At 48.5% G+C, this 26616-nt stretch overlaps 1 protein-coding gene and 1 pseudogene across 1 annotated transcript in view; one reads left to right on the top strand and one right to left on the bottom strand.

Moving 5' to 3' along the window:
• LOC147725757 (uncharacterized) overlaps positions 1 to 26616 on the top strand; it is a 389171-nt gene that overhangs the window by 255546 nt on the left and 107009 nt on the right. Inside the window, exons 4-5 of the mRNA XM_086964587.1 lie at positions 916 to 1107; positions 19757 to 19903. Coding sequence (XP_086820713.1) covers positions 916 to 1107; positions 19757 to 19903 — 339 coding nt within the window. The remainder of the gene's footprint in view (positions 1 to 915; positions 1108 to 19756; positions 19904 to 26616) is intronic.
• LOC147725760 (endogenous retrovirus group PABLB member 1 Env polyprotein-like) lies at positions 24950 to 26500 on the bottom strand (annotated as a pseudogene).

Genomic DNA, 26616 nt, shown 5'->3' with positions numbered 1-26616 from the left:
GAATCAGAAGGATGCGGTCTGTGATATGTAGGTTAGTTGGGTCATCTGTTTGGGAATCAGAAGGATGCGGTCGATGACATGTAGGTTAGTTGGGTCATCTGTTTGGAATCAGAAGGATGCAGTCGATGATATGTAGGTTAGTTGGGTCATTTGTTTGGAATCAGAAGGATGCGGTCGATGATATGTAGGTTAGTTGGATCATCTGTTTGGAATCAGAAGGATGCGGTCGATGATATGTAGGTTAGTTGGGTCATTTGTTTGGAATCAGAAGGATGCGGTCTGTGATAAGTGGGTTTGTTGGATCATCTGTTTGGAATCAGAAGGATGCGGTCTGTGATATGGAGGTTAGTTGGGTCATCTCTATGGGTAATCAGAAGGATGCAGTCTGTGATAAGTAGGTTAGTTGGGTCATCTGTTTTGGTAATCAGAAGGATGCGGTCTGTGATATGTAGGTTAGTTGTCTCCATGCTGCAGCTCGATGTGACACCAGATTGATAGTCATGCAGGAGATGGTTGGTGTTGATCTTGAAGTTGGGCGTTGTCTGTTTCTTCTGTGATCTTGTTACGATATGGGTGATATCAAGACCTGAATAGTGGCACACATTAGATGTCCTGGACCAATCAGCTTTGATTGTAATGTGTCTAGTAGTCCAAATATAGATCCTGATTATCTTGGTCATTCTCTTGTATTGTTATATCAATGGAGTCAGTCATTTCTAACACTTTAAAAATGTTTACATTCATGGTGGAAAGTGCCTCTTAAGTGCTTGTTGTTATTACTCGAAAGCAGTGTAGACCTATGTTGGTCTTGCTGAAGAGTCCCTTTGCTTCATTGCTCCTTGCACAGTCTCACAGCTGTTTATTCTTCCAGTCTGTATCATCCACTCTGTCTCTCCTGGTCCTTCTGTCTTGCAGTAGAGCGAGAAATATTCTACAATCCCAAAGGGCGTAGCTCTGCTGATCTCCAGTCTTATGCAAAGAGCTGTCTTCATGTACAACATGGCGTTCAAAATGATGACCGGTCACTCCAGACTTCTGTAGCCTCTCTTCTGAAATCCACTCAATGCTTCCGTCCAGCTGAAAAGAATCATATTCTATTTCAAAAAGGTATGTGATTGTAGAGTATGTGTAATATGTGTGCATAACAATGGAGAGATGTCAGTGTGCACGAGAGATGAGTGTCTTTTGAAGGTGTGAGGAGAAATCCGTAGAGCCGTGGATTCATGGTAAGTTGAGTACACACACAGCACTAGAACCAACCTGATATGAAGACGTATAATAATAAGATATTACTTTATATTACAAAAACCATAGAAATTCACTGAACAAATCAAAGGTTAAATTGGAGTAATACTTAGGTCTTCTAATGATATCAAAAACTAATGTTTAAAAAACAAAAAAAACACTGACATTCGCCAGATACACTTACCAGACATAAGTGTATCTTGCACTGCTGTGATGCACTGTGTATGACCACACATATCACATCACTGTTGACATCTCAAATCTATGGCGGGGCAAGTTATACTTATGCCCTGCGCAGACTCGGTCAGTGTAATCACAATGTCATCCTCAGTCAGCTTGATCCGGGGAATGGTTTGCAGGAGCCACAGAGTTATCTAAGTGAGGACAGTTGGAAGATCCCACCCTTGACTCTGGCATTGATTGAGATGTGAAAGGAAGGTCTGTATCATGTATGAAACCTTGATATGTGAAAGGAAGGTCTGTATCATGTATGAAACCTTGATATGTGAAAGGAAGGTCTGTATCATGTATGAAACCTTGATATGTGAAAGGAAGGTCTGTATCATGTATGAAACCTTGATATATGAAAGGAAGGTCCCTATCATGTATGAAACCTTGATATGTGAAAGGAAGGTTTGTATCATGTATGAAACCTTGATATGTGAAAAGAAGGTCTGTATCATGTATGAAACCTTGATATGTGAAAGGAAGGTCCCTATCATGTATGAAACCTTGATAAGTGAAAGGAAGGTCTGTATCATGTATGAAACCTTGATATGTGAAAGGAAGGTCCGTATCATGTATGAAACCTTGATATGTGAAAGGAAGGCTTGTATCATGTATGAAACCTTAATATATGAAAGGAAGGTCTGTATCATGTATAAAACCTTGAAAGAAAAGTCTGTATCCTGTATGAAACCTTGATATGTGAAAGGAAGGTCTGTATCATGTATGAAATCTTGATATGTGAAAGGAAGGTCTGTATCATGTATGAAACCTTGATATGTGAAAGGAAGGTTTGTATCATGTATGAAACATTGATATGTGAAAGAAAGGTCTGTATCCTGAATGAAATCTTGATATGTGAAAGAAAGGTCTGTATCATGTATGAAACCTTAATTTTTCATTTTCTCTGCTGTGTATGGGGTTGAACCCCAGATTTGTAGGCTAAATAAATGGGTTTGAAATGTGAATCACCAACATCAGGGTTTCCGAGCTCGTTCAAACAGAAAAGGTTTTCTTCATCCAGCCGTGATTTATGTGCATATTGTAGGGTCGGCAGTAGCTGCTCTGTACTCAATGTTTTAATTCAGATAGCAAATTCATAAGCCATTTTTAATAACTTGGCAATTGTTTCATGAATCTGCTAAAAAGTTGTAAGATGCTTCCCAAGTGCGGACCACGGACCAGATTTATTGATATTTCCCAAACACAGCGTGACAGCCTGGTGCGCTGCGTGAAAGGGAGAAGGCAGAAGTGCGGCATTTATGCCAAAATCTAATGCATTCCTGCTCTCTGCCTGCACTGCTCACAATCAATCAATCAATCTATCTTAGCATTTGTAAAGCGTGCTATTCACCCGCGAGGGTCTCAAGGCGCTGGAGGGGAGGGAGGTGCTGCTACTGCTCAAACAGCCAGGTCTTGAGGTGTCTGCTGAAGGTGAGGTGGTCCTGGGTCAGTCGAAGTTGGACGGGGAGGGAGTTCCAGGACTTGGCGGCCAGGTAGGAGAACGATCTTCCTCCGGTGGTGGTTCCGCAAATCTGTGGGATGGGGGCGAGGCTGACGGAGTGGAGCTGGCGGAAAGGAGTGTAGAACGTGAGGCGTCTGTTGAGGTAGTCGAGCCTATGTCGTGGAGAGCCTTGTGTGTGTGGGTGAGGAGCCTAAATGTGATTCTCTTGCTAACTGGAAGCCAGTGCAGGTCTCTAGGTGGGCGGATATGTGACTGTGGCGAGGGATGTTGAGGATGAGGCGAGCTGAGGCGTTCTGTATGCGCTGGAGTCTTCTCTGCAGTTTTTCTGTGGTTCCTGCGTAGAGGGCGTTCCCGTAGTCCAACCGGCTGGTGACGAGGGCTTGGGTGATGGTTTTTCTTGTTTCGGTGGTGATACATCTGAATATCTTTCGGAGCATGTGCAGGGTGTTGAAGCATGAGGATGAGATGGCGTTGACTTGTTTGGACAGTGTGAGCGTGGAGTCCAAGATGAATCTCAGGTTGCGTGCATGATCCGTGGGTGTCGGTGCGGTGCCCAGCTTGGTGGGCCACCAGAATTCGTTCCAGGTGGCTGGGGATGGTCCCAGGATGAGGACTTCCGTCTTTTCCGAGTTCAGTTTCCGGCGGCTGAGCTTCATCCAGTTTGCGACGTCCCTCATTCCTTCCTGGAGGTTGGTCTTGGCCGTGGCTGGGTCTTTGGTGAGGGAGAAGATCAGCTGGGGGTCGTGGGCGTAGGAGATGATGTTGTGGTTGTGTGCGCAGACGATGGCGGTGAGGGGTTTCATGTAGACATTGAAGAGAGTCGTGCTGAGCAAGGAGCCTTGGGGTACGCCGCAGATGATCTCAGTGGACGTGGAGTGGAAGGGAGGGAGGCGGACTCTCTGGGTTCTGCCAGAGAGGAATGATGTGATCCAGTCCAGGGCTCTTCCTTGGATCCCTGTGTTGTGTAGGCGAGATCTTAGGGTGCGGTGGCAGACGGTGTCGAAGGCGGCTGAGAGGTCAAGGAGGATGAGGGCGGCTGTTTCCCCGTTGTCGAGCAGGGTCCAGATGTCGTCGGTGGCTGCGATGAGGGCGGTCTCGGTGCTGTGGTTGGCGCGGAATCCAGACTGGGATGGGTCGAGGGAGCCATTGCCTCGAGGAAGGCAGTCAGTTGTTTGTTGATGGTCTTCTCAATGACTTTCACCGGGAAGGGAAGAAGGGAGATGGGCCGGAAGTTCTTGAGGTACTTAGAGTCCGCTGTGGGTTTCTTCAGTAGAGCATTGATCTCTGCATGTTTCCAGAAGGCGGTCGAGAAGGAGTTGTTGATGATGTTCCGGAGGTGGGGTGCAATGATGGCGTCTGCTTTGTTGAAGATGTGATGGGGGCATGGATCGGACAGTGAGCCGGAGTGGATGGTGTTCATGACGTGGGTGGTGTCTTCAATTTTGATGGGGTTCCAGGTGAGGAGGATCGCGGTGGGGGGTGATGGTTCTGTGGCTGATGGCAGAGTCTGGGCGCCGAAGCTGTTTTGTATGTCAGCGATCTTGCGGTGAAAGAAGGTGGCGAGGGTGTCACAGAGGTCTTGCGATGGTGGGACATCATTGGAGTTGGCGCTGGGGTTGGAGAGTTCTTTCACGATGCTGAAGAGCTCCTTGCTGTTGTGTACATTGTTGTCTAGGCGCTCCTTGAAAGAAGTCCTCTTGGTGGTGCGGATCAGTTGGTGGTGTATGCGGGTGGCGTTCTTGAGACCTGCATGGTTTTCTGACATCTGTTCCCGGCGCCAGGTCTTCTTGAGGGTTCGGCAGGAATTCTTAGAGTCCTTGAGTTCGTCGGTGAACCAGGTGGCTATTCTGTTGCCGGGCTTGCCAGGAGGGTTCTTCAGTGGTGTGAGGGTGATGGTGGAGTTTCTGATCCACTGTGTGAGGTTGTATGCGGCGGCGTTGGGGTCAGTGGTGTCGGATGGTGGGTTCTGGCTTAGAGACGTTGTGAGCTGGTTGGTGGTGATTTTTCTCCAGCTTCTGCTGGGGATCTGCTGCGGGTGGTGGTGGGATATAGTCTTCTTGAAGGTGAAGTGGATGCAGCTGTGGTCGGTCCAGTGGAGGCCGGGGGTGTGGCTGTAGGTGACGTGGTTGCAGGCGGAGAAGATGGGGTCAAGCGTGTGTCCGGCGTAATTGGTGGGGGTGATCACCAGTTGTTTGAGTTCGAGGTTGGCTAGGTTGTAGAGCAGGGTGGTGGTGTTGTTATGGTTGAAGTTCTCCAGGTGGAAGTTCAGGTCCCCTAGGAGGATGTAGTCTCTGCGGAGGCGAGGGCGTGCGGGCTGATGAAGTCGACGATGGCTGAGGGTGGTCTTTGGGTCGGTGTGGATCTGGAAATGTAGGTGTTCGGCGGTGGTGAGGGTTTCCTTGGTGTTGGTTGAGACGCTGATGATGTTCCTGTGAATGATGGCGATTCCTCCTCCGGTTTTGTTGGTGCAGTCTTTCCGGGTGATCTTGTAGCCGTCCAGGATGGCTATGGTGATGTCGGGGGCTGAGGAGGCGTTCATCCAGGTCTCCGTGAGGAAGGCGATGTCCGGAGCTGTAGTGTTGAGGAGGTCCCAGAGTTCGACGGCGTGCTTGTGGACGTAGCGGGTGTTGAGCAGGATGCACTTGAGGTGGTTGTTGTTGCCTGGTGCTAAAGGTGGGGTGAAGGTCTGGAGGCAGGTGAAGTTGCATTCTCGGCAGGAGAATGGTCTGTGGGTGCGGTTGTGGGTGGCTCAGTAGCAGGTGGATGATCGGCCAGTGTTGAGGGCGTGGAGGGTTTGCGGTGTCGTATCTCAGTCGGATTTCTTGGCTCCCGCGGGTGCCAGGGGGTCTGGCGCTGGGCGGGATCTAGGCGCGGACGGGAGCAGATGGGCTTGCCTTAGGCTCACCTTCGGCGCGCCAGCGACGCGCCCGCTGCGTACATCCACTGCGCGGCCACGCAGATGTCTGCATTATGAGGGGACGAGGGAGGGAGGAGCAGCTAAGAGGGGGAGACAAATCGGGTCATGGGGTGGCGGGCTGTAAGGGACGCAGCGGCGGGAAACGCGGGGCAGCCGAGGGAGGGGGGCGGTACAGAACAATGGCGACGAAAAACAAGAAATGGTCACAGAAGGCAAACAAAAACAGAGTGGCAACTACGGAGGGGCACAGCAGCAGATAACGGAGACAGGGGCAAACTAAAGGGCAGAGACTACGAAGAAGGGCAAGTACAGACAGTAACAGTAACAGATAAAAACAAACAAAAAAGATAAACGGCAGTGAAGACACACAAATTACTTACAGGCCCACCACTGGGCCACCAGGGATGAGGCGCAGGCAGGAGCCTGCAGGTGGAGGACCGCCTCGAACTCACAGCAGTAGTGAGCATCGGGGACACAGCACCAGCAGGGTGTGCTAACGCCGTGGGGGAGTGGCCCGGCCTGAACCAGGGACTTGGGTCGCTCTGCTACTTCGCGACAATGCAGTCACTCTTACGCTATTGTACAAGGGCTTATGCGTTGTAGACAGGATTCTTTTGGGCAGGATGGAACACCTTCGGTATTTACCCCAAAGATTTTGTAATTCCGATTTTTCAGATTGTATTTTCATTGACGGCCCTTGAGAAAGTCCTATTTTCTTTCCATGGCCATTCAATAGGGGTTTTCCAAATCTAACTATATTAATTTGCCATTTGTAGATTTACTTTCATGGTTAATGCTTTATTGTCTTGATGATAACCGTCTAATTCTATAGAGGTCGAAACCCCGTCAAACCACTGAGGTGTCATATCTCAAATCAGAGGCAGGCATGGCACAGCCAAGCCCATCACTGAGAGAGGTTTGTTAAAATACCTTCCGGCCTCATGATCCAGGGCCTGGGATTATGTCTCAAACAAAAGGAGCAAATGATGGGCAGAATGCTGAACAATGCAAACTTTCACCCCCAGTCACAAAGATCTGGGTTTAATCCATTGTTTTTTTGCTCACCAAGCCACCCCAGTTTGGACCTAGCCTTATGCAAATAGGTCTTGACTCTGTTCCTTATGGGAATAGTCCAGCCCGAACTGCCAAGCCAGGTCCTCCCTGGACTCGAAACAAGCATCCTGGGAACGTTATTGGGGCATCACCCCCTTCAGCCAGGATAGCTTGAATCCAGTGGGGCAGTGAGCACAGGACCCACATTTGGGCATACCCTTCCCACTTAGGACGATACAAACAAAAAGGAACAAATTATGGACAACAGGTAAGCATTCATCCCCAGTCACAAAGATCTGAGTTTTTAATCCATCATTCTTTTGCTCGCCATACCACCCCAGTTTGGACCCGGCCATGTGCAAATCAGTCTTGACCCTTCTCCTCATGGGAACATTCCAGCCTGAACTTTCAAGCCAAGTCTTTCCTTAACCGGAAACAAGCATCCTAGGACCGGTATTGGGGTATCACCCATTATCAGCCAGGCTAGCTTAAATCAGCACAGGACCCATGTCTAGGCATTCCCTTCCACACAAATGAAGAGTCAGTCAGACAGTAGAGAATACAAACCAAGTTATTTATTAGTATAAAGATAGAGCGGAGTCCAGTCTGACCAGCCTCCTAGAGGAACTGTAGAGGAATTGACATCAGCAAGCATAAAGTTACATTATGTACATTCCAGAACGAATAAAGACACGCCCATTATGGAATTTTCTAAACAGATGCTGTATTACAGTGGAGTACAGAGCATAAGTTTTGATTCCGAGGAAGGGCACACATTATCCACTACCCAAGGTCGCTCGGCTTGTTCCCACTACTAGACAAGTGGGAGAAGGCCTTTATCTAACGGGAAAGAATATTGTATTCATGAAAGAAGCAAAGCTCGGCCTTGGAGAAATGAAACCTACCAAGGTTGTTTTCTCGAAAACAGCTAAGGAGTACTTTTGATTGCGATACAAAATGATGTCTAAAATACAAAATGGTGCAGCGAATGCTAACTTATTTGAACACAATCATTTCTATTCTAACAGACCCCCTGTTAGCATGAGCTAACACAGTTTGTGTTTAGAACAAAAAGCGAACAAATGTGAAGAACAGGAACACATGAATACATTTTGTACACATTCCATATTGTCTGCATTAGGAAGGGAATCTGTAAGAAGGGAAGAGGCTTCGAAAAAGCCCTCATCAATCTGGATGATGTTGTCTACCTTCTTTTGCAACATAATTGCAGCATTGGTATCGTGGATCGATATTTTCCTTTTGGCAGTCAAACAGTAGCACAATTGGAGCACCACCTAGGCAGACATTGATTGAGAACACAGCAGAACACCAATATCACAACAAGAGAAATCACATCTCTAAAATCCATCCCCAGCCTCCAAAAAGGAACCAATTCCAAGTCCCGCTCTCCATTCCCTTGACATTTTCACAGATATCTCAAATGTGGTGGGTAATATTCTTTTGAATATTTGTTATCCCAACTACACATTGGTCGCCAATTACAGCGCATGCACCACCACTCTTGGCCAAAATAAAATCAACTGCATACCCGGTCTGTTCGGAATAGATCTGCATGCGTTCTAACTGAGTGGTGATGTCACGCAAAGCTGCCACAGTGGTGTTGGATAATATTTGCAACTTACATCCAAAATATTCTCGAGCCTTTTCACCTCTAGCCATCGCTATTCCTAATGTGAAAATTGAAGACCAGATATAGCAAAATGTAATACCATTGCTACAGGTATTTATCTCTATATCTGTCACTCCTTCACAGAACTCTTTTGCCAGAGTCCTTTTCACCCATTTCACCCTATGTTGGGCACGTCTGCAAAGCACACCCAAAGGTACTACCGTTCCATGGACCACATCTTCTGTACCATTTTGAACATTGGAGTAAGTGCCATTCGACAAAATGAAAAATCCCGGTTGTGCATAATCTGGCCTATTAAAATTCACAGAAAAACCAAAGGAAATGATGGACGAAGCGTTGACAATACAAGCACTCACCCCCAGTCAACTGATCTGGGTTTAATCCATCACCGTTCTTTAGCCCACTCTGCCACCCCAGTTCAGACATGGCCATATGCAAATCAGTCTGACCCTGTGCCTCATGGGAACAGTCCAGCCCGAACTGACAAGCCATGCCTTCCCTGGACCGGAAACAAGCTACCGAGGACCGGTTTCTGGCATTTCAGCTTCCTTCAGCCCGGCTTGCTTGAATACAGTGGCAAAGTGAGCAAGGGACTCACGTCTGAGCATACCCTGCCAACTTATGGTGAACAAAGAAAAACCAAAGGAAATGATGGACGGAGCGTTGACAATACAAGCACTCACCCCCAGTCAACTGATCTGGGTTTAATCCATCACCGTTCTTCAGTCCACTCTGCCACCCCAGTTCAGATATGGCCATATGCAAATCAGTCTGACCCTGTGCCTCATGGGAACAGTCCAGCCCGAACTGCCAAGCCATGCCTTCCCTGGACCAGAAACAAGCCACAGAGGACCGGTTTCTGGCATTTCAGCTGTCTTCAGCCCGGCTTGCTTGAGTCCAGTGGCAAAGTGAGCAAGGGACTCACGTCTGAGCATACCCTGCCAACTTATGGCGAACAAAGAAAAACCAAAGGAAATGATGGATGGAGCGTTGACAATACAAGCACTCACCCCCAGTCAACTGATCTGGGTTTAAACCATCACCGATCTTTAGCCCACTCTGCCACCCCAGTTCAGACATGGCCATATGCAAATCAGTCTGACCCTGTGCCTCATGGGAACAGTCCAGCCCGAACTGTCAAGCCATGCCTTCCCTGGACCGGAAACAAGCTACTGAGGACAGGTGCCTGGCATTTCAGCTGTCTTCAGCCCGGCTTGCTTGAATCCAGTGGCAAAGTGAGCAAGGGACTCATGTCTGAGCATGCCCTGCTAACTTATGGCGAACAAAGGTCCAGGAAAGACATGGCTTGGCAGTTCGGGCTGGACTGTTCCCATGAGGCACAGGGTCAAGGCTGATTTGCATATGGCCATGTCTGACCTGGGTGTGGAGTGCAAAACAACAATGGATTTAGGCCCAGATCTCTGTAAAGGGGTGAATGTATGACATTGTTCTGCCTTCTGTCCATCAACTGTTGTTTTTGCATTTGTCACCCCGAGTGGGATGGGTATGCTCAGACGTGAGCCCCATGCTCTCCACATCACTGGAGTCAAGCTATCCAGGCTGATGAAGGCTGATAGCCAGAAACCGGTCCTTGGATGCTTGATTCGGTCCAGGAAAGACATGCCTTGGCAGTTTGCACTGGACTGTTCCCATGAGGCACAGGGTCAAGGCTGATTTGCATATGGCCATGTCTGACCTGGGGTTGTGTGGAGTGCAAAAAACTATGGATTTAGGCCCAGATCTGTATACTGGGGTGAAAGTATGACATTGTTCTGCATTCTGTCCATCAACTGTTGTTTTTGCATTTCTCACCCCGAGTGGGATGGGTATGCTCAGACGTGAGTCCCATGCTCTCCACATCACTGGAGACAAGCTATCCAGGCCGATGAAGGCTGATAGCCAGAAACCGGTCCTTGGATGCTTGATTCCGGTCCAGGAAAGACATGGCTTTGCAGTTCGGGCTGGACTGTTCCCATGAGGCACAGGGTCAAGGCTGATTTGCATATGGCCATGTCTGACCTGGGGTGGTGTGGAGTGCAAACTAGGCATGGGCGGAAAATCCGTTCCGCTCGCGGATTTTGCGGATTTTTGGGAAATTCGCAATCCGCGAGATTTGCGAATCTCCCGCAAAATCCGCAAATCCGCGAGCAGCGGATTTTGCTCGCACTGCTCGCACTGTTCGCGTGAGTTCGCGCCCCGCGAATAAGTGCAAAATTGCAGAAATACGATCTTAGCAAAACTGAAAGTAACTACTTACCAGGTTCAAAAGTTCAGGCTCATCATTAGTAGCCATTTCCTGTAGTGCTTCCTGAGGGGCCCCTCCAGAGTTCAGTTGCCAGTTGAAACTATTATGTGACCCTGCTCTGAACCTCAGAATAGTTACACATATGCCACAAAGGTCCTGAATTACAGCTAAGGGAGACAAGCAGGAGCCAGGCTGGAAGTTAAAATCCATTAATCAGCCCCTAATTCATTATTGTCAGTTGGGGCAGGGCAGGTGTTGTAACTAATTTTGCAACAATGAAAGCACTTAGCAAGTGCAAAAGATCACTAATCAGGGCGCACTAAGGAAGCAGGTGCCAGCTAAAAAAATATTCTGTGACACATTAATCAGCCCCAAATTAATTCAGGTCACTTGAGGCAGGGAAGGTGTGCTTTGCTTTGCCGAAAATAATGTACACTGGACAACCAGAGGGTGTGGTGATGAAACAGAGGGTGGCATGGGTGGGCCAGAGGGTGGCATGAGTAGTTAGAGAGTGGCAGTGGTGACAGAGAGTGGCAGTGATGAAGAAGAGTGTCCCAAACAGGCTGGACACGTAGAAACAACAAGTTCGCAAAACTTGCGACCCGACAGGTAAGTTCGCAAATTGCGAAATTGTAAAAACCCTCGCGAACTGGCAGAAACACGGGCGAACACAAAAAAAAAAAATCCGCAAATTCGCGGGAATTCGCGGATTTTGCGGATTGCAAATCCGCAAATCCGCAAAATTCGCGAACGCGAGATCTGCAAAATTCGCTCATGCTTAGTGCAAACAAATGATGAATTTAGGCCCAGATCTCTGTACTGGGGTGAATGTATGACATTGTTCTGCATTCTGTCCATCAACTGTTGTTTTTGCATTTGTCACCCCGAGTGGGATGGGTATGCTCAGATGTGAGTCCCATGCTCTCCACATCACTGGAGTCAAGCTATCCAGGCTGATGAAGGCTGATAGCCAGAACCGGTCCTTGGATGCTTGATTCCGGTCCAGGAAAGACATGGCTTGGCAGTTCCGGCTGGACTGTTCCAATGAGGCACAGTGTCAAGGCTGATTTGCATATGGCCATGTCTCACCTGGGGTGGTGTGGAGTACAAACAAATGATGGATTTAGGCCCAGATCTCTGTACCGGGGTGAATGTATGACATTGTTCTGCATTCTGTCCATCAACTGTTGTTTTTGCATTTGTCACCCCTAGTGGGATGGGTATGCTCAGACGTGAGTCCCATGCTCTCCACATCACTGGAGACAAGCTATCCAGGCTGATGAAGGCTGATAGCCAGAAACCGGTCCTTGGATGCTTGATTCCGGTCCAGGAAAGACATGGCTTGGCAGTTCGGGCTGGACTGTTCCCGTGAGGCACAGGGTCAAGGCTGATTTGCATATGGCCATGCCTGACCTGGGATGGTGTGGAGTGAAAAAAAACGATGGATTTAGGCCCAGATCTCTGTACTGGGGTGAATGTATGACATTGTTCTGCATTATGTCGATCAACTGTTGATATGCATTTGTCACCCCGAGTGGGATGGGTATGCTCCGACGTGAGTCCCATGCTCTCCACATCACTGGAGTCAAGCTATCCAGGCTGATGAAGGCTGATAGCCAGAAACCGGTCCTTGGATGCTTGATTCCGATCCAGGAAAGACAGGGCGTGGCAGTTCGGGCTGGACTGTTCCCATGATGCACAGGGTCAAGGCTGATTTGCATATGGCCATGTCTGACCTGGGGTGTTGTGGAGTGCAAAAAAACGATGGACTTAGGGCCAGATCTCTGTACTGGGGTGAATGTATGACATTTTTCTGCATTCTGTCCATCAACTGTTGCTTTTGCAGCTATTATAATTCACAGCAGAGTATCGAGAATTCCTCCCGATGGTACTTGTCAGTCAGTCAGTCAGTCATTAAAACTTTATTTGAGTTATTACAACCATAAAAGTATACACTATACATATATAAAACTTTATAAAAACAGGAATTAAAATGTATAAGATTGCGATTCAGTCTTTTCCTGGAGGATAACCCCGACAACATTATTTCTAACAGTATCCTCTTGAGATGTTAAAAACACATGAGAAAACATATCTGACTAGGCCTTCCAAGCACAATACATACATTAGAGTACAGTCTCGATAACATACGCCTATAACTCTGTATTCTGGAGGAACCCCCTGACTCGAATCATGTATTTCCCCAAGGCGCAGGCTATATCCAGGTTTCCAATCCCCACCAGGAGCTCTGCAGCTTGCTTCCTATTCGTAATCCTGTAATTTTTTAATAACGGGCCTAAAATCTCCTTACGTATATCAAGGGTCCTCCTACAGTCTAATAACACATGAGTAATGTCACAGGTGGAGCCTAACGTACATGTGCAATTGCCATTACTATTAATCATGAGGTTTTTGCCCCTGGTATTTACATAACAGGGGTTTACACCCATTCTCAGTTTTAAAACCTCTCTTCTTAGTTTCTGATTCGGCAACCTATCCAAGTACGGGTAGGGATGATCTTCTGAAGTCCATACTTGGATCATATGGGACACTGATATTTTTTGCCGAAGGTACTCGTGATAACATGTACGGGACACATCCGTTCCCAATGTCCGTAGTTCTTTTTTGCCTATATTGGTGTGTCCTAACTGGGCATCAAGTTCTATTCCTAACTTCCCATAAGCTTCCTTTAATGAGAGTCTGACTTCTTTAGCCCATGATAACTCACTGGAGGTAATTTCCTCTCTACACCACTGTGATATTTTTCTGGGCGCCTCCTCTATCTCCAGAAGCTGCCAAAACCGTATTAGTGCCATTCTGGTTATAATTGCCCAGGAAGTGACTCCCATCTCCAATCTTGCTGCCTGTACCATAGCTGATTTAGGTAGCAAGAATAAGCTTTTCAGGATCATACCCTCCTCTTTATCCCAACCTTTTTTCCCACTCAGGAGGAGAACCTCTGATCCATATAGGAATTGCGCGGGGACCATTGCCAGATAGGCCTTAATAACCGCCTCGTCTGACAAGTCTCCGTAAAAGCTATTAAACCTTTTTAAGCCCTTTATAGAAGCTGTTGCCCTAATTTTTAAAGCTTCCAGATGGGTGGTCCAATTCAGGTTACTCGTGAACCATACTCCCAAATATCTATATTCCAAAACCCTCTCAAGAAGTTCCGTACCCAAATACCAAGGGAACTGGGTCTTACTTTTGCTGAAACATATGATTTTAGTCTTTTCCATATTTACTACCAATTTTTTATTTAGGCAGTATTTATGGAACATATCTAGTTTCCTCTGCAGACCTATCTCCGTCTGGTCCATGATCACCAGATCGTCTGCATAAAGCAGACAGGATATATGGTTACCCCCTAACTTTGGACTCGCCCCTCCAACCTCTTTCAGAATCCGGGGTAGGTCCGATATAAACAGAGAAAAGAGCAACGGGCTAATACGCACCCCTGCCTTAGGCCATTTCCAATCTGGATCCTACCAGATAATCCACCCTTCACATCCAGGACTACCTGGGCCCAGTTGTCTGTATGCAAGGCCTGGATAAGGGCTAACAGGTCTGCATGTAATTTATAGCCTTTCAAGGTAGACCATAGTTGCTCCCTGCATACAAGATCAAATGCCCCGTGGAAGTCCACAAAGCAACAAAACAGGTTACCCCTTTGCTCTATGGACTTCCGCGCTACCGCCCAGAGGGCAAAGCAATGATCCACAGTTGAATGACCTTCTTTAAAACCCCCCTGTTCAGGAGGTACTATACCATTATCTTCAGCCCAACCTTTTAGCAACCCCAAAATAATTTTAGAGAACACTTTTTCCCCAATATCCAAGAGATTTATCAGGCGATAGTTTTTGGGGGAGTTTACATCACCTTTTTTGTGTATGGGTCTAATGATAGCCCCTTTCCAGCTATCTGGTAATGTTCCTGTTTTTAGTATACTTAAGAACGTCTTTGCAAACAAATCCGCCCACCAATCTATATTTGCTTTTATAATAATGGCGGGTAGATTGCCTGGGCCAGCAGCTCGTGTTAAATTTAAGGTGGCTATCACGATTTTAGTGTGACCTAGGGAGAACTGCTCCATTACTTCTTCCCTCACTCCTGGCCAACTAGATGGTTGTATGGCCTCCCTCCTTGGCCAATTGCCATAGATCTCCTCGAGGTAAATTACCCGCTTATCCTCTGGAGCAGAACATTGCATGGACCCTGATATTTTCCCTGTGCATTCCTGTATTGATGGTACTTGAATCTTTCGGATGTACCAAAGTAAATGTAAATGTAAATGTGTTGTATTTGTATAGCGCGAACAGTAACCCGTAAGCATCCCGGCGCTTGTACTCCTACCACAAGGGAACCCCTCCTGGCTTTTCCTTGTGAGGTGTCCACTCCTGGGCATCCCATGGTGAAACCAGGCATCCCTTGTGTATCGGGGGCCGTTGTGGAGACTAAGCAAGCTATTGCCCAGAGTTGCAGCGTGGGGCCCATGCTTAGATTCGGCACTGAGGCGAGAATATCCAGTCAGAGGAATTTAAGCCCGATCCTGCCTAGGCGGGAATCGAACCCTGGTCCCTGGCCAGCGCTCTGCATCAAGGTCTGCCGCTCTAACCATTGAGCCACACTTCTCCAAGGGAATGTCTGCTTATATAAGACCATCCCTGAACAATTTATATAAAACGCAGTGTCAGTACTATTAACAATAGGACAAAAGACAGGGTAATAACCAGCTTTGCGGGAGACTGTCACTTCTTTGTAATGCCAACCCACCAATGTTATATTCTGTTCTTCCATATAGAAATTATCACAATACGTGATCACAGCCTGGGTACCCCTTCCCAGTTGGTTTGGGATGATACAAACACGGACCTGAATACCCAAAGCCTAACTCCCCTTTAACCTCAACAAAACCTGGTGGTTCAGTGTATGTATATTTTACCAAAGACAAAGGATAAGCAGTCCATAGACTAGTGACAGAATCAGTGGGGTAACAAGCTGTTCCATTACCCAAAAATCTCTTATGTGCTTCGAAAAATATATTACTCAGTACCGTTCTCTTGCCTCTTTTTGGGGAAAAACTCTTACCATTTTCATGGGGAGGGGGTACACTAGAAGCATACTCTAACACTCACAAAACCCCACAGAGAATGCTCTTCAACAGAATAGCAATAATAACACACATGATCTTTCTTTTCCGGGTCCATGCTATTTTTGGCGGAGTAACAAGAATCATTGGGTGCTCTTCATCAGCTATTTTCCTACCAAAGGGATGAATAGTAATTGGAGCAAGAGAAATGTAATGGGGCTAATCACAATGAAACAGGAAATGGGCAAGGGTTCCCAGCGTCCGTCAGAGCCTCAATGGTGAGGCTATTGAACACTTTTCGATGGGGCTGCGGAATCCCACATCGCTCTGGATAGTGCACCTCTCTCCGGGGAAGAACACCAAACTTATCCTGTTGTATGTCTGAACAATGCACCAGTCCCTAAACTACCGTTGGTACCACAGGCAAGGTGCACCCTATTCTTTATCCTCGCAGTCCATCCTTTTTAATCTGACTTCTCCTTTGGTGCACTGTTCCTCCGTCAGGGACGCAAATTGAACCTAGCCACTCCAGGCACAGCGGGATCAACAAAAAGGGGCTCAAACTCAGAAATGCAAATTGTCTGGGGCTCAAGCACGGATGGGCCAGTAGAAAGGGGCTCCTGGATCGCCTTGATCTAAGGGAGCACTGCCTCATTCAACACTGCGTTATTTTCTCCCTTTGTTTGTGCCCATGTCAACCAGGCATCCGAGAAGGGAAAAAAGAGGGGCACTTTCTCAAACTCAGAGTTGCCGACTCCGTCACTCACCCACTTGTCGTAGGGCAACGGTAGGGGTGCCTTTTTACAATGATGGGTATGAATCCAGTGTTTCAAGCCGCACACCTTCACAGCGCTCCTGGTGGCAAGGAGCACCTGGACAGGTCTTCACTGTGAGAAGTTGGCCTGGTATATGTTGTTCACTAATTAAAGTGGACACCTTGCACCAGTCCAACCGACCCTTATTGATGATAGGGTAAAGACAACCTTTGAAGAAAGCTATCCTAGTGGTAGTTATGGTGAGCATGTAAAGAACCTCTCCTAGAAACTTATATAACATCAGGTAGCATATCCATCAATATATTGAAACTTATATAACATCAGGTAGCATATCCATCAATATATTGAAACTTATATAACATCAGGTAGCATATACATCAATATATTGAAACTTATATAACATCAGGTAGCATATCCATCAATATATTGAAACTTATATAACATCAGGTAGCATATCCATCAATATATTGAAACTTATATAACATTAGGTAGCATATACATCAATATATTGATGGATATGCTACCTGATGTTATATAAGTTTCTAGGAGAGGTTCTTTACATGTTCCTTGGACTGTTTTTCCCTGCCTCCTCTCCTAGCATTTAATACACAGGGATCCTCTACTGTTTTTGACTAGTTATGGAGAGCAGCCTTCAGGCTAAGTTGTGAAGAAATGTAAAGCTGCTTGTTTTACCAGTCTATAATCTCTTGAATGACCAAATGAAAGGAGATCCACTGCAGGTTTATATGTTACATATATGTATTTATTTCTAAACAGTCCCTACTAATCTCTTAATAAGATTAGAGGTCAAAGCACACAATTTACCATCACCTGATACACAGTAATAAGCACAATACACGATAGGCCCCGGGGGGGACTGAACCATATATTAAGCAAGTGGTATAAGAACCACGACTTGACTAGACACATTTCCTAGAGCACGTAGACTCGCTGCGACCCCACGGAACCACCCATGGTAGTGACACAGGAGACCCCTGGGGGACACGTGCAGTGTAAGAACACAACCGCGAGCCCTGTACAATGCTATGCGAATGTTGCGGTTGGAAAATTAAAGAATAAGGACACTTAGGAGCGGACTCTAAGCAAACCCTTTAGAACTAGGACAGTTCAAAGGCCAGCACCCTTGACAGTACCAGAGTCATCGTGTTACCTAACACAGAGGAGCTGGGTGCATAGGAGTCAAGTGGTGTCGGAAACGCTTGTCGATTTCAATGGCGTCGTGCAAAGAAGTGCTGCTGCTGGGAAGAGAAGTGTCCGGCGCGAACCTAGCCTGGATCGGAGATGGGAAGAACCTGAAATCAGAGAGGACCGAGTCTAGGACACTTGCCAGTGACCAGGGGCACGATAGGCGAATGCTCACCGATGTTGGGTGCTTCAGGTATGAAGAAGAGAAGCTTGACTCTGCAGCCAAAGGGACCAGGAGATGTCGACGAAGACCAGGATCCAGATGTGAGCTGTCCCACGAAGGATGGCGAGTGATGGGGTGTCGGTGCTCGGATTGACCATAACAAACCTTTGCAACAGCAACGCATGCAAGACGAGTAAATATGCTTCTGTGCGGACAATCAAGGTCCTGGGGACTCTCCAAGCAATGAAGAGTCAGGGCACGTCTGGAACAACCAGGAAAGCCCACTGTAGTTTAAGGATTCTTCTCAGGGACCCACAGGTCAACAGACCAGGGATCGCGAAGGAACCTTGAGTGGAAACAGGAAGGGCTGGCTCACGGAACACTGGCAATCTTCAATGGAATTGTTGCTCAGGGTGAGGGCTGCAAGTAACCCAAAGCTCAGCCTCAGAGGTTGCGTCAAAGCTGATTCTTCTGCAAATCATTGTGGTGCACAGGGGTTCGGGTTGCACGGTCTTGGAGAGAGATACAGGCCTTAGACTTCTTGTGATCGACCCCAGAGACCACAGGAACTCACCTCCTGTACTGCAAAGTTCTTCAGAGTCCTCAGGAGCTTCGGAGATGCAGACCGGTCAGATGCACCTTTGGTGCCTGCCAAGCAGGGGAGTAACTCCTTTACTCCAAGCACAGTGTACATCGTCAAAGTACTTGGTTTCTGTAGCAGAGTTTCCTCCAGGTAATATCTAAAGTTCTGTATTCAGGGGTTCCTATTTTATACCGAAGGAAGGGGTGGGACAAACTCTGGGGACCCACCTATAGGAGGGTCAGGACAGAGGGGTGGTTACACCCATGTCCTTTGTCCAGTTTCGTGCCAGAGCAGGGGCTGTTAGCGCCTATAACCGTTTTTCACTCATTTTGTCTATTTCCCTCTCTCTTTTCCTCTCTCCCTTTCTTGATTCCTCCATCTCCATCTCTTTCACTCTTCCTCCTCCTTCTCACTATCTCTATCTCAGGCTTTCTTTATCCCTTTCCTTCACTGTCTCTGGCTTCCTTTTTTTCACATTCTGTCTCTGGTTCTCCGCCACTCTTTTTCTCCCAGCAGTTTCTTCTACTTCTCTCTTCTTTTTTCTATTTCTCTCAGTCATCGTTTTTCTATCCTTTCCCTCCCACCTTGTGCCAATGGACAATATAACCAGGATTCAAAAAACACATTATGGCTGATTTACAAAAGTGTTTATGAGTAATGGGATTTATAATGGAATAATACTACAAGAGTAGTAATTTACATACTTTCTTTTTCCTTACCTCTTTTTCACTATTACTCAAACTCTCTTCCACTTCCCCCTCTATCTCTCCATTGCTTGATCTATTTCTGCCTGAACCGCTCTTTCTCTTTCTCTTGCTTCCTCTTTCTATTTCACCTGTTTCTTTCTCTCCATCTGCATTTCACTCATTCCCTCTTCTCTCTCTCTCTGTTCCCTTTATCTTTCTCTGTGTTTTTCAGGCTATCCTAGTCTTCCTTTCAACTCTTTGTCTCTTTCTCTGTCTCTGTCTGTCTCTCTCTCTCTCTATTCAGCTTCTCCCTCTGGCTCTCTTGTCCTCACCTTTCCCTTTATCTCTCTTTGCCTGTAGCTCTCTTTCTTCTGAGTCCTCTTATTTAATCTCTGTCTCTCACCTTCTCTCTCTCTCTCTTTAAATCAGTCCCTCTTCTTTTTCCCCCACAGCAGTGACTCAGTGTGACCAACATAACAAACAAGGAGGAGCTGGTGGACAGGACTACACCTGTCCAAGAGACAAGCCTGGAACTGAAGATTCCTCTTCCTGGATGGGTGTATTGCCCTACCTGAGAGAGACATTATGTCTCCACTCTGGTAAGCGAACTTAATTGAAAAGTTTGAAGCTTATTTGGTGATTTAAAAAAATACAGTACAAGAAATTAAACTTTAAGCACCTTAACAGGAGTTAGGTTAAAATATATTATCTTGCCAGGCCTCCTGTCTTTTATATATCAAAAAAACCATTGAAATGGAAATCGATCAATCAATCAATCAATCAATCAACAAAATTTGTAAAGCGCGCTACTCACCCGCTAGGGTCTCAAAGCGCTGGGAGGAGGAGGAGATGCTACTGCTCGAACAGCCGGGTCTTCAGTTGCTTCCTGAAGGAGAGATGGTCCTGGGTCAGCCGAAGGTGGGTGGGGAGGGAGTTCCATGTCTTGGCCACCAGGTAGGAGGAGGATCTTCCTCCGGCGGTGGTTCTGCGGATTCGTGGGACGGAGGCGAGGGCGAGGTTGGTGGATCGAAGCTAGCGGGTGGGTGTGTAGAATGTGAGGCGGCTGTTGAGGTATTTGGGGCCCGTGTCCTGGAGAGCCTTGTTTGCGTGGGTGAGGAGCCTGAACGTGATCCTCTTGCTGACAGGGAGCCAGTGCAGGTCTCTCAGATGGGCAGAGATGTGGTCATGGTGGGGGGTGTCAAGGATGAGTCATGCAGAAGCGTTCTGTATGCGCTGGAGTCTTTTGTGGAGTTTGGCTATGGTTCCCGCGTAGAGGGTGTTCCCGTAGTCCAGTCGGCTGGTGACGAAGGCATGGGTGACCGTCTTCCTGGTATCGGTGGGGATCCACCGGAAGATCTTATGGAACAGGCGCAGGGTGTTGAAACAGGATGACGAGACGGCGTTTATTTGTTTGGTCATCGTGAGCGAGGAGTCCAGAATGAAACCCAGGTTGTGTGCATGGCCCGTTTGCTTGGGGGTGAAGCCCATGGCCGGGGGCCACCAGGAGACGTCCCAGGCAGAGGGGGGAGGTCCCAGGATGAGGACTTCCGTCTTGTCTGAGTTCAGTTTCAGACGGCTGAGCTTCATCCATTCCGCGACGTCTTTCATTCCTTCCTGGAGGCTGGTTCTGGCGGTGGTGGGGTCGTTGGTGAGGGAGAGTATCAGCTGGGAGTCATCAGCGTAGGAGATGATGTTGAGGTTGTGTTGGCGTACGATGGCTGCAAGGCGGCTCATGTAGACGTTGAAGAGGGTGAGGCTGAGCGAGGATCCTTGTGGAACGCAGCAGATGACTTTGGTGGCCGCGGAACGGAACGGGGGAGGCGGACTCTCTGGGTTCTTCGGTGAGGAGTGAGATGATCCACTCCAAGGCCGTTCCTTGGATTCCAGTGTTGCTGAGGCGCTGTACTAGGGTGCGGTGGCATACGGTGTTGAAGGCTGCAGAGAGGTCTAGGAGGATGAGGGTGGCTGTTTCCTCTTTGTTGAGCAGGGACCTGATGTTGTCGGTAGCTGCGATGAGGGCGGTCTCAGTGCTCTGGTTTGCTCAGAAGCCGGACTGCGAGGGGTCGAGGGATCCGTTTGCCTCGAGGAAGGCAGAGAGTTGTTTGTTGACGGTATTCTCGATGACTTTGGCAGGAAAAGGGAGGAGCGAGATGGGGCGGAAGTTCTTGAAATCAGTGTGGTCCGCGGTGGGTTTCTTCAGGAGGGCGCTGAGCTCGGCATGTTTCCAGCTCTCCGTGAAGGTGGCGGATGCGAAGGAGCAGTTAATGATGTCCCGGAGATGGGGTGCGATGATGGTGTCTGCTTTGTTGAAGATGTGGTGTGGACAGGGGTTGGTTGGGGAGCCGGAGTGGGTGGTGTTCATCATGCAGGTGGTGTCTTCGGTGCTGACTAGGGTCCAGGTGCAGAGGGTGGTGGTGGGGGGTGCTGGTTCGGTGGTGGGGTACGTGTACTGTGCGCCGAAGCTGTTGTGTATGTCAACGATCTTGCGGTGAAAGAACGAGGCGAGTGAGTCGCAGAGGTCTTGTGAGGGTGTGCTGTCGTTGTTTCCGGCACTGGGGTTGGAGAGCTCTTTAACAATGCTGAAGAGTTCCTTGCTGTTGTGGGTGTTGTTGTCCAATCCTTCTTTGAATGTTGTCCTCTTGGTGGTGCGGATCAGCTGGTGGTGTTTGCGGGTGGCGTCCTTCAGGGCTGACATGTTTTCTGTTGTCTGGTCGTGGCGCCATGCTTTCTCGAGGGTGCGACAGGTTTTCTTGGAGTTTATGAGGTCGTTGGTGAACCACAAGGCCCTCTTGCTGCTGGGTCTGCTGGGAGGGTACTTCAGCGGTGCGAGGTCATCGGCGCAGTGGGTGAGCCACTGAGTGAGGTTGTGGGCTGCTTCGTTGGGGTCCTTCGTGTTGGTGGGAGGGTTCTGTCTGAGGGAGTTGGTGAGCTGGTCGGTGGTGATCTTGCTCCAGCTTCTGCGGGGAACCTGTTGCGGGTGGTGGTGGGTCGTGGTTCTTTCGAGGTTGAAGTGGACGCAGCTGTGGTCTGTCCAGTGTAGTCCGATGGCGTGGCTGAAGGAGATGTGCTTGCTGGAGGAGAAGATGGGGTCTAGTGTGTGGCCGGCGTAGTGGGTGGAGGTGTTCACCAGTTGCTTGAGTCCGAGGTTGGCGAGGTTGTCCAGTAGGGCTGCGGTGTTGCTGTCATTGTTGTTCTCCAGGTGGAAGTTGAGGTCCCCAAGGAGGATGTAGTCTGAGGAGGTTAGGGCGTGCTGGCTGATGAAGTCTGCGATGGCTACGCTGAATTGGGTGCGTGGTCCCGGGGGTCGGTAGATGAGAGTACCCCTGAGGGTGGTCTTGGGGTCGGTGTGTATCTGGAAGTAAAGGTGCTCGGCGGCAGTGAGGGTGTCGTCGGAGTTGGTCGTTATGCGGATGGTGTTTCTGTGGATGATGGCGATGCCTCCTCCGGTTTGTTTGATGTGGTCCCGCCGGGTGATCTTTTAGCGATCCAGGTTGGCTATGGCGATGTCAGGGGCTGTGGAGGCGTTCATCCATGTTTCTCTGAGGAGGCGACGTCTGGTGAGGTTGTGTCGAGGAGGTTCCAGAGTTCGACGGCGTGTCTGTGGACGGAGCGGGTTTTGAGCAGGATGCACTTGAGATGATTGTTGCTGGTGTCTGGCTTAGCGGGTGCGGTGCAGGTTCGGAGGCAGGTGAATTTGCAGGTTTGGCAGGTGAAGGGTCCGTGGGTGCATTTCGGGATAGCTCGGTAGCAGGCGGGGTTCCGGCCAGCGTTGAGTGCGTGGATGGTGGTGGCTTCATAGGTCCATCGGGTGGGCTGGCATCGTCGAGGGCCAGGGATCCTGGTGCTGGGCGCAGTCCAGGCGCGGATGGGTGCAGACTGTGGGGTCTCCATAAGATGGAGGGGGAGGAGGGGTCAGCTGGGCGGCGGGAGGGCAGACGAGCAAATGGGCACTGAGGGGCTGGGCCACCGGGAAAAACGGGGAAGCAGCAGAGCAGGGTGAGGGGTTACAGGGGCTACAGGCACACGGGGGGTACAGAAAGAAAAGGCTGGGAGAAGGCACAGGCACACTGGCAAAGCAGGTGGATGAGGCAGCAGCAGGCGGCAGGCAGGAGGGTCGAGGTCGCAGGCAGGCAGAGGTCGGTGGCAGCCTGAGGAGGCGCTGCAGCGGTGGAGAAGCGACCTATCCGGAGGGTCAAGGGTCGCTGTCTCTGTCACGCAGCGGCCCCCTTCAACTGGGGTCAGCTGGGAGGCAGGAGAGCATGCGAGCCAATGGGCATGGGGGGCGGGGCCACCCGGGGGAGCAGCTGAACGAGGTTACAGGGGCTACAGGCACACGGGCGGTACAGAAAGAAAAGGCGGGGAGCAGGCACAGGCACACTGGCAAGGCGGGTGGATGAGGCAGCAGCAGGTGGCAGGCAGGAGGGTCGATGTCGCAGGCAGGCAGAGGTCGGTGGCAGGCTGAGGAGGCGCTGCAGTGGTGGAGAAGCGACCTACCCGGAGGAAAAGAAAAAATGTAATACAGAAATGGAAATAATCCAGCCTAACACAAAGCAGATAACCGCCCCCGGACCAGGTATTGAGTAGGAACGGAGGGTGTTCCTTTCCTGGAACATCGCGGGGCTGGCAAGTAAGATTGATAATCCTGGATGGTTGGCACTTGTGAAAAGTTTCGATATGATACGTCTCCAGGAAACTTGGGCCATAGACCACAGTTCAGCGACTCCATTGAAGGACTGGACTTTTAGCAGAACCAGCGGTGCCAGGGAACAACACCTATAACCTTCATGGGATACCTGTTTCGGCGCACAAGAGACAGAGACACGAGAGACTTCCTTCGGCGTCAAAGATCAGCGTTTATTACTGCAGGGAGGCAAGAGTCATTAGAAGTACATCGGCATGTAGGTTCTGAGAGTCTGCTTCAAATTGCATATGTGAGTCGCTCCTTTTATACATGATTTCATCATAGCACAACATGTGAACAAAAGGTTACACTTCGTTCTCACAGTAAAACTACAAAAGAGTCGCTTTCATGTTTTCAGAACCCCGGAACATAATCACAGTAGCATTGCCGGTTCCCAACTGTAAAAGCACATCTTCCCACCATTATGCACATTCCACGTGAGTTGTAAATGAGCGAGAAGAAGAGACAAGAGCAGCTGCAAGGAAGTCAGACAAACAGAGAGAAAAAGTGTGGGGGTAATATCGAAGCGTAATCGTAGGATCAAAGGGCTTGATCCGCGCACATGCACGGCTGAAACAATAGCCCGGCACGGCAAGATTACCCTCAAGTTGGGCCACCTGCCTCTACAGTGTCATTCCTCCGGTTATAAAGACGCATGAAAGGAAGATGTGTCTTCCATAAGGCTTGGGAACCAAAGGGTCATGAAGCGAACAGTTGCCTGCTTGCTGACTAAGTGAGGGCAAGAAACAAAATGGATGCCGTATCTAAAATGGAACCCGAGGGTTCAGGTGAAGAAACACGTAAACTAGGCATAATCCCTTTGAGTAGTGTAGCGAAAATGCGTACACTTACTGTACTCGTCATTTACGGTTCACTGACACCAAGCTCGTCCATATTCGATCATGCCATCGTAACGATTCTCACGGAACCTCAGACGCTCCTTTTGCCCTCATGTAGGCAAGCACTAGTCGGAATCATAATCGATCTCGATATTCATCAGATCATTCAGATGTTGCTGAAACATTATTCTATCCATCAATGCCTCTTTGGTAACAGATGGCCTTCTTATACACGTTGTAGCACAAAGGCCACATAAGGCAGGACCACACTGTACACAAAGACAACACGTGAACAGAAACGTCACAGCAACCCCTATGATCATCAGAATCTTCCAACCCCAAGTCGACATCAGGCCCCAAAACCATCCTAGAAGCGTCCAATTCCCCTCATCCACGTGTATGGACTCCGAGATTTTGTGCAACTTAGAGATGGCTTGATAAACCGTTGGAGCATTATCAGGGATGAATATGCAGCAGCTTGAATGGATGACCTTGCACACACCACCTCTATCTGCTAGAACAACGTCTAGAACCATACGGTTCTGTAACGTCATAAGTCTGTCCGCCTGAAGCTCGGCTGTCAAATTACCTAGGGCACTTGCAGGTATGTTAGCAGTTGACTCTACTACACGGGTTAACTGTCTCAAATTCCTGCTATTGACCATAGGGCCCCAGAACGGTAGGAAACCCTTAAAGAAGTCTCCTGCTTCTTGACCAGCAGTATCTTCTTTGCTAATTACACCTCTCACAATTCTAGTTCTGTGATAATCTGAGGCAACAGTGAAGGTCGGGGGCAAGAGATTTGCAATATAGCAGGTACCTGAGAAGTCATGAGGCAACCACGTATATGCTCGATCATAACATACAAAATAGGTACCCTTGGCAGTTAGGAAGACAGGGGAAGAGAGCATCGGTAAGACATACGTCTCAGTACAAGCACTCTTCCCAAACCGTGCCCTTGGATTTCGCCCAAGACCTTCCAGACAGAAGTGACCAAGGTGAGGTACAATCCATATTGGTGATGAGCTTTTAAGCTGCCTGTCACCCACTGATACACTATACTCAGTCTCACTTAGTTCCCTATATGCTCGCACCTCCTCCTCTGGGATAAGCGATGCGTCAAAAATATCTCTATCTAAATCAGCAATAGCTATCGCCAGAGACTTGTGGTACGGGCCAGGACCAAAGTTTGCTGAGCGTGGCTCTCGATGGGGATAGGAATCTAGTGCACTACGGAACATAGTTTGGAATGCTCGAGCCTACCCTTGGGAGCTATAGGGAAGAACCAAATACGGAATACCCTTATCCATGGTATGGGGCATTAACCCACACACCCAACAATTGGTAGTGTTTACCACTAACTGATGCTGATGCAAGAGTTGGATAAAGGAATTATTTCTAAATTCTGCACGTCTGACTTGTTCGTGTTGAGGCAGAAGATGAAAGGAATGTGGAGAGACAGTAGAAATGAAATTTAGATCATGAGAAGGTGGAGTAGGTATCATAGAAGGCAGCAATAATTGAGAACCATAATATACTCCTCCCACCAGCAGCATAGATACAGTCAGGAACAGAATGAAAACCTGCAATAAAAAACATCTTGTACGAAACACCTTATCTAATACAGCTCTTTATGCCAACATTTTCTCTCTTTTCGACAGCGTAGGCAATTCCATCCTCTAACGACCGTCCGCGACGTTCTTGACGCACTTCGTTCTGAGTAGCGATTATCAATCCCCAGGAGTTCCCAGAAATTGATAAAAGAAACCGACCTAGTGTCGATAGCTGCTAA

Source organism: Lissotriton vulgaris, chromosome 3_2 (assembly GCF_964263255.1).
Source record: "Lissotriton vulgaris chromosome 3_2, aLisVul1.2, whole genome shotgun sequence".
NCBI lineage: Eukaryota > Metazoa > Chordata > Amphibia > Caudata > Salamandridae > Lissotriton > Lissotriton vulgaris.
Note: the sequence above shows the minus strand (reverse complement) of the source record. Positions and strands in the feature narration are given on the sequence as shown.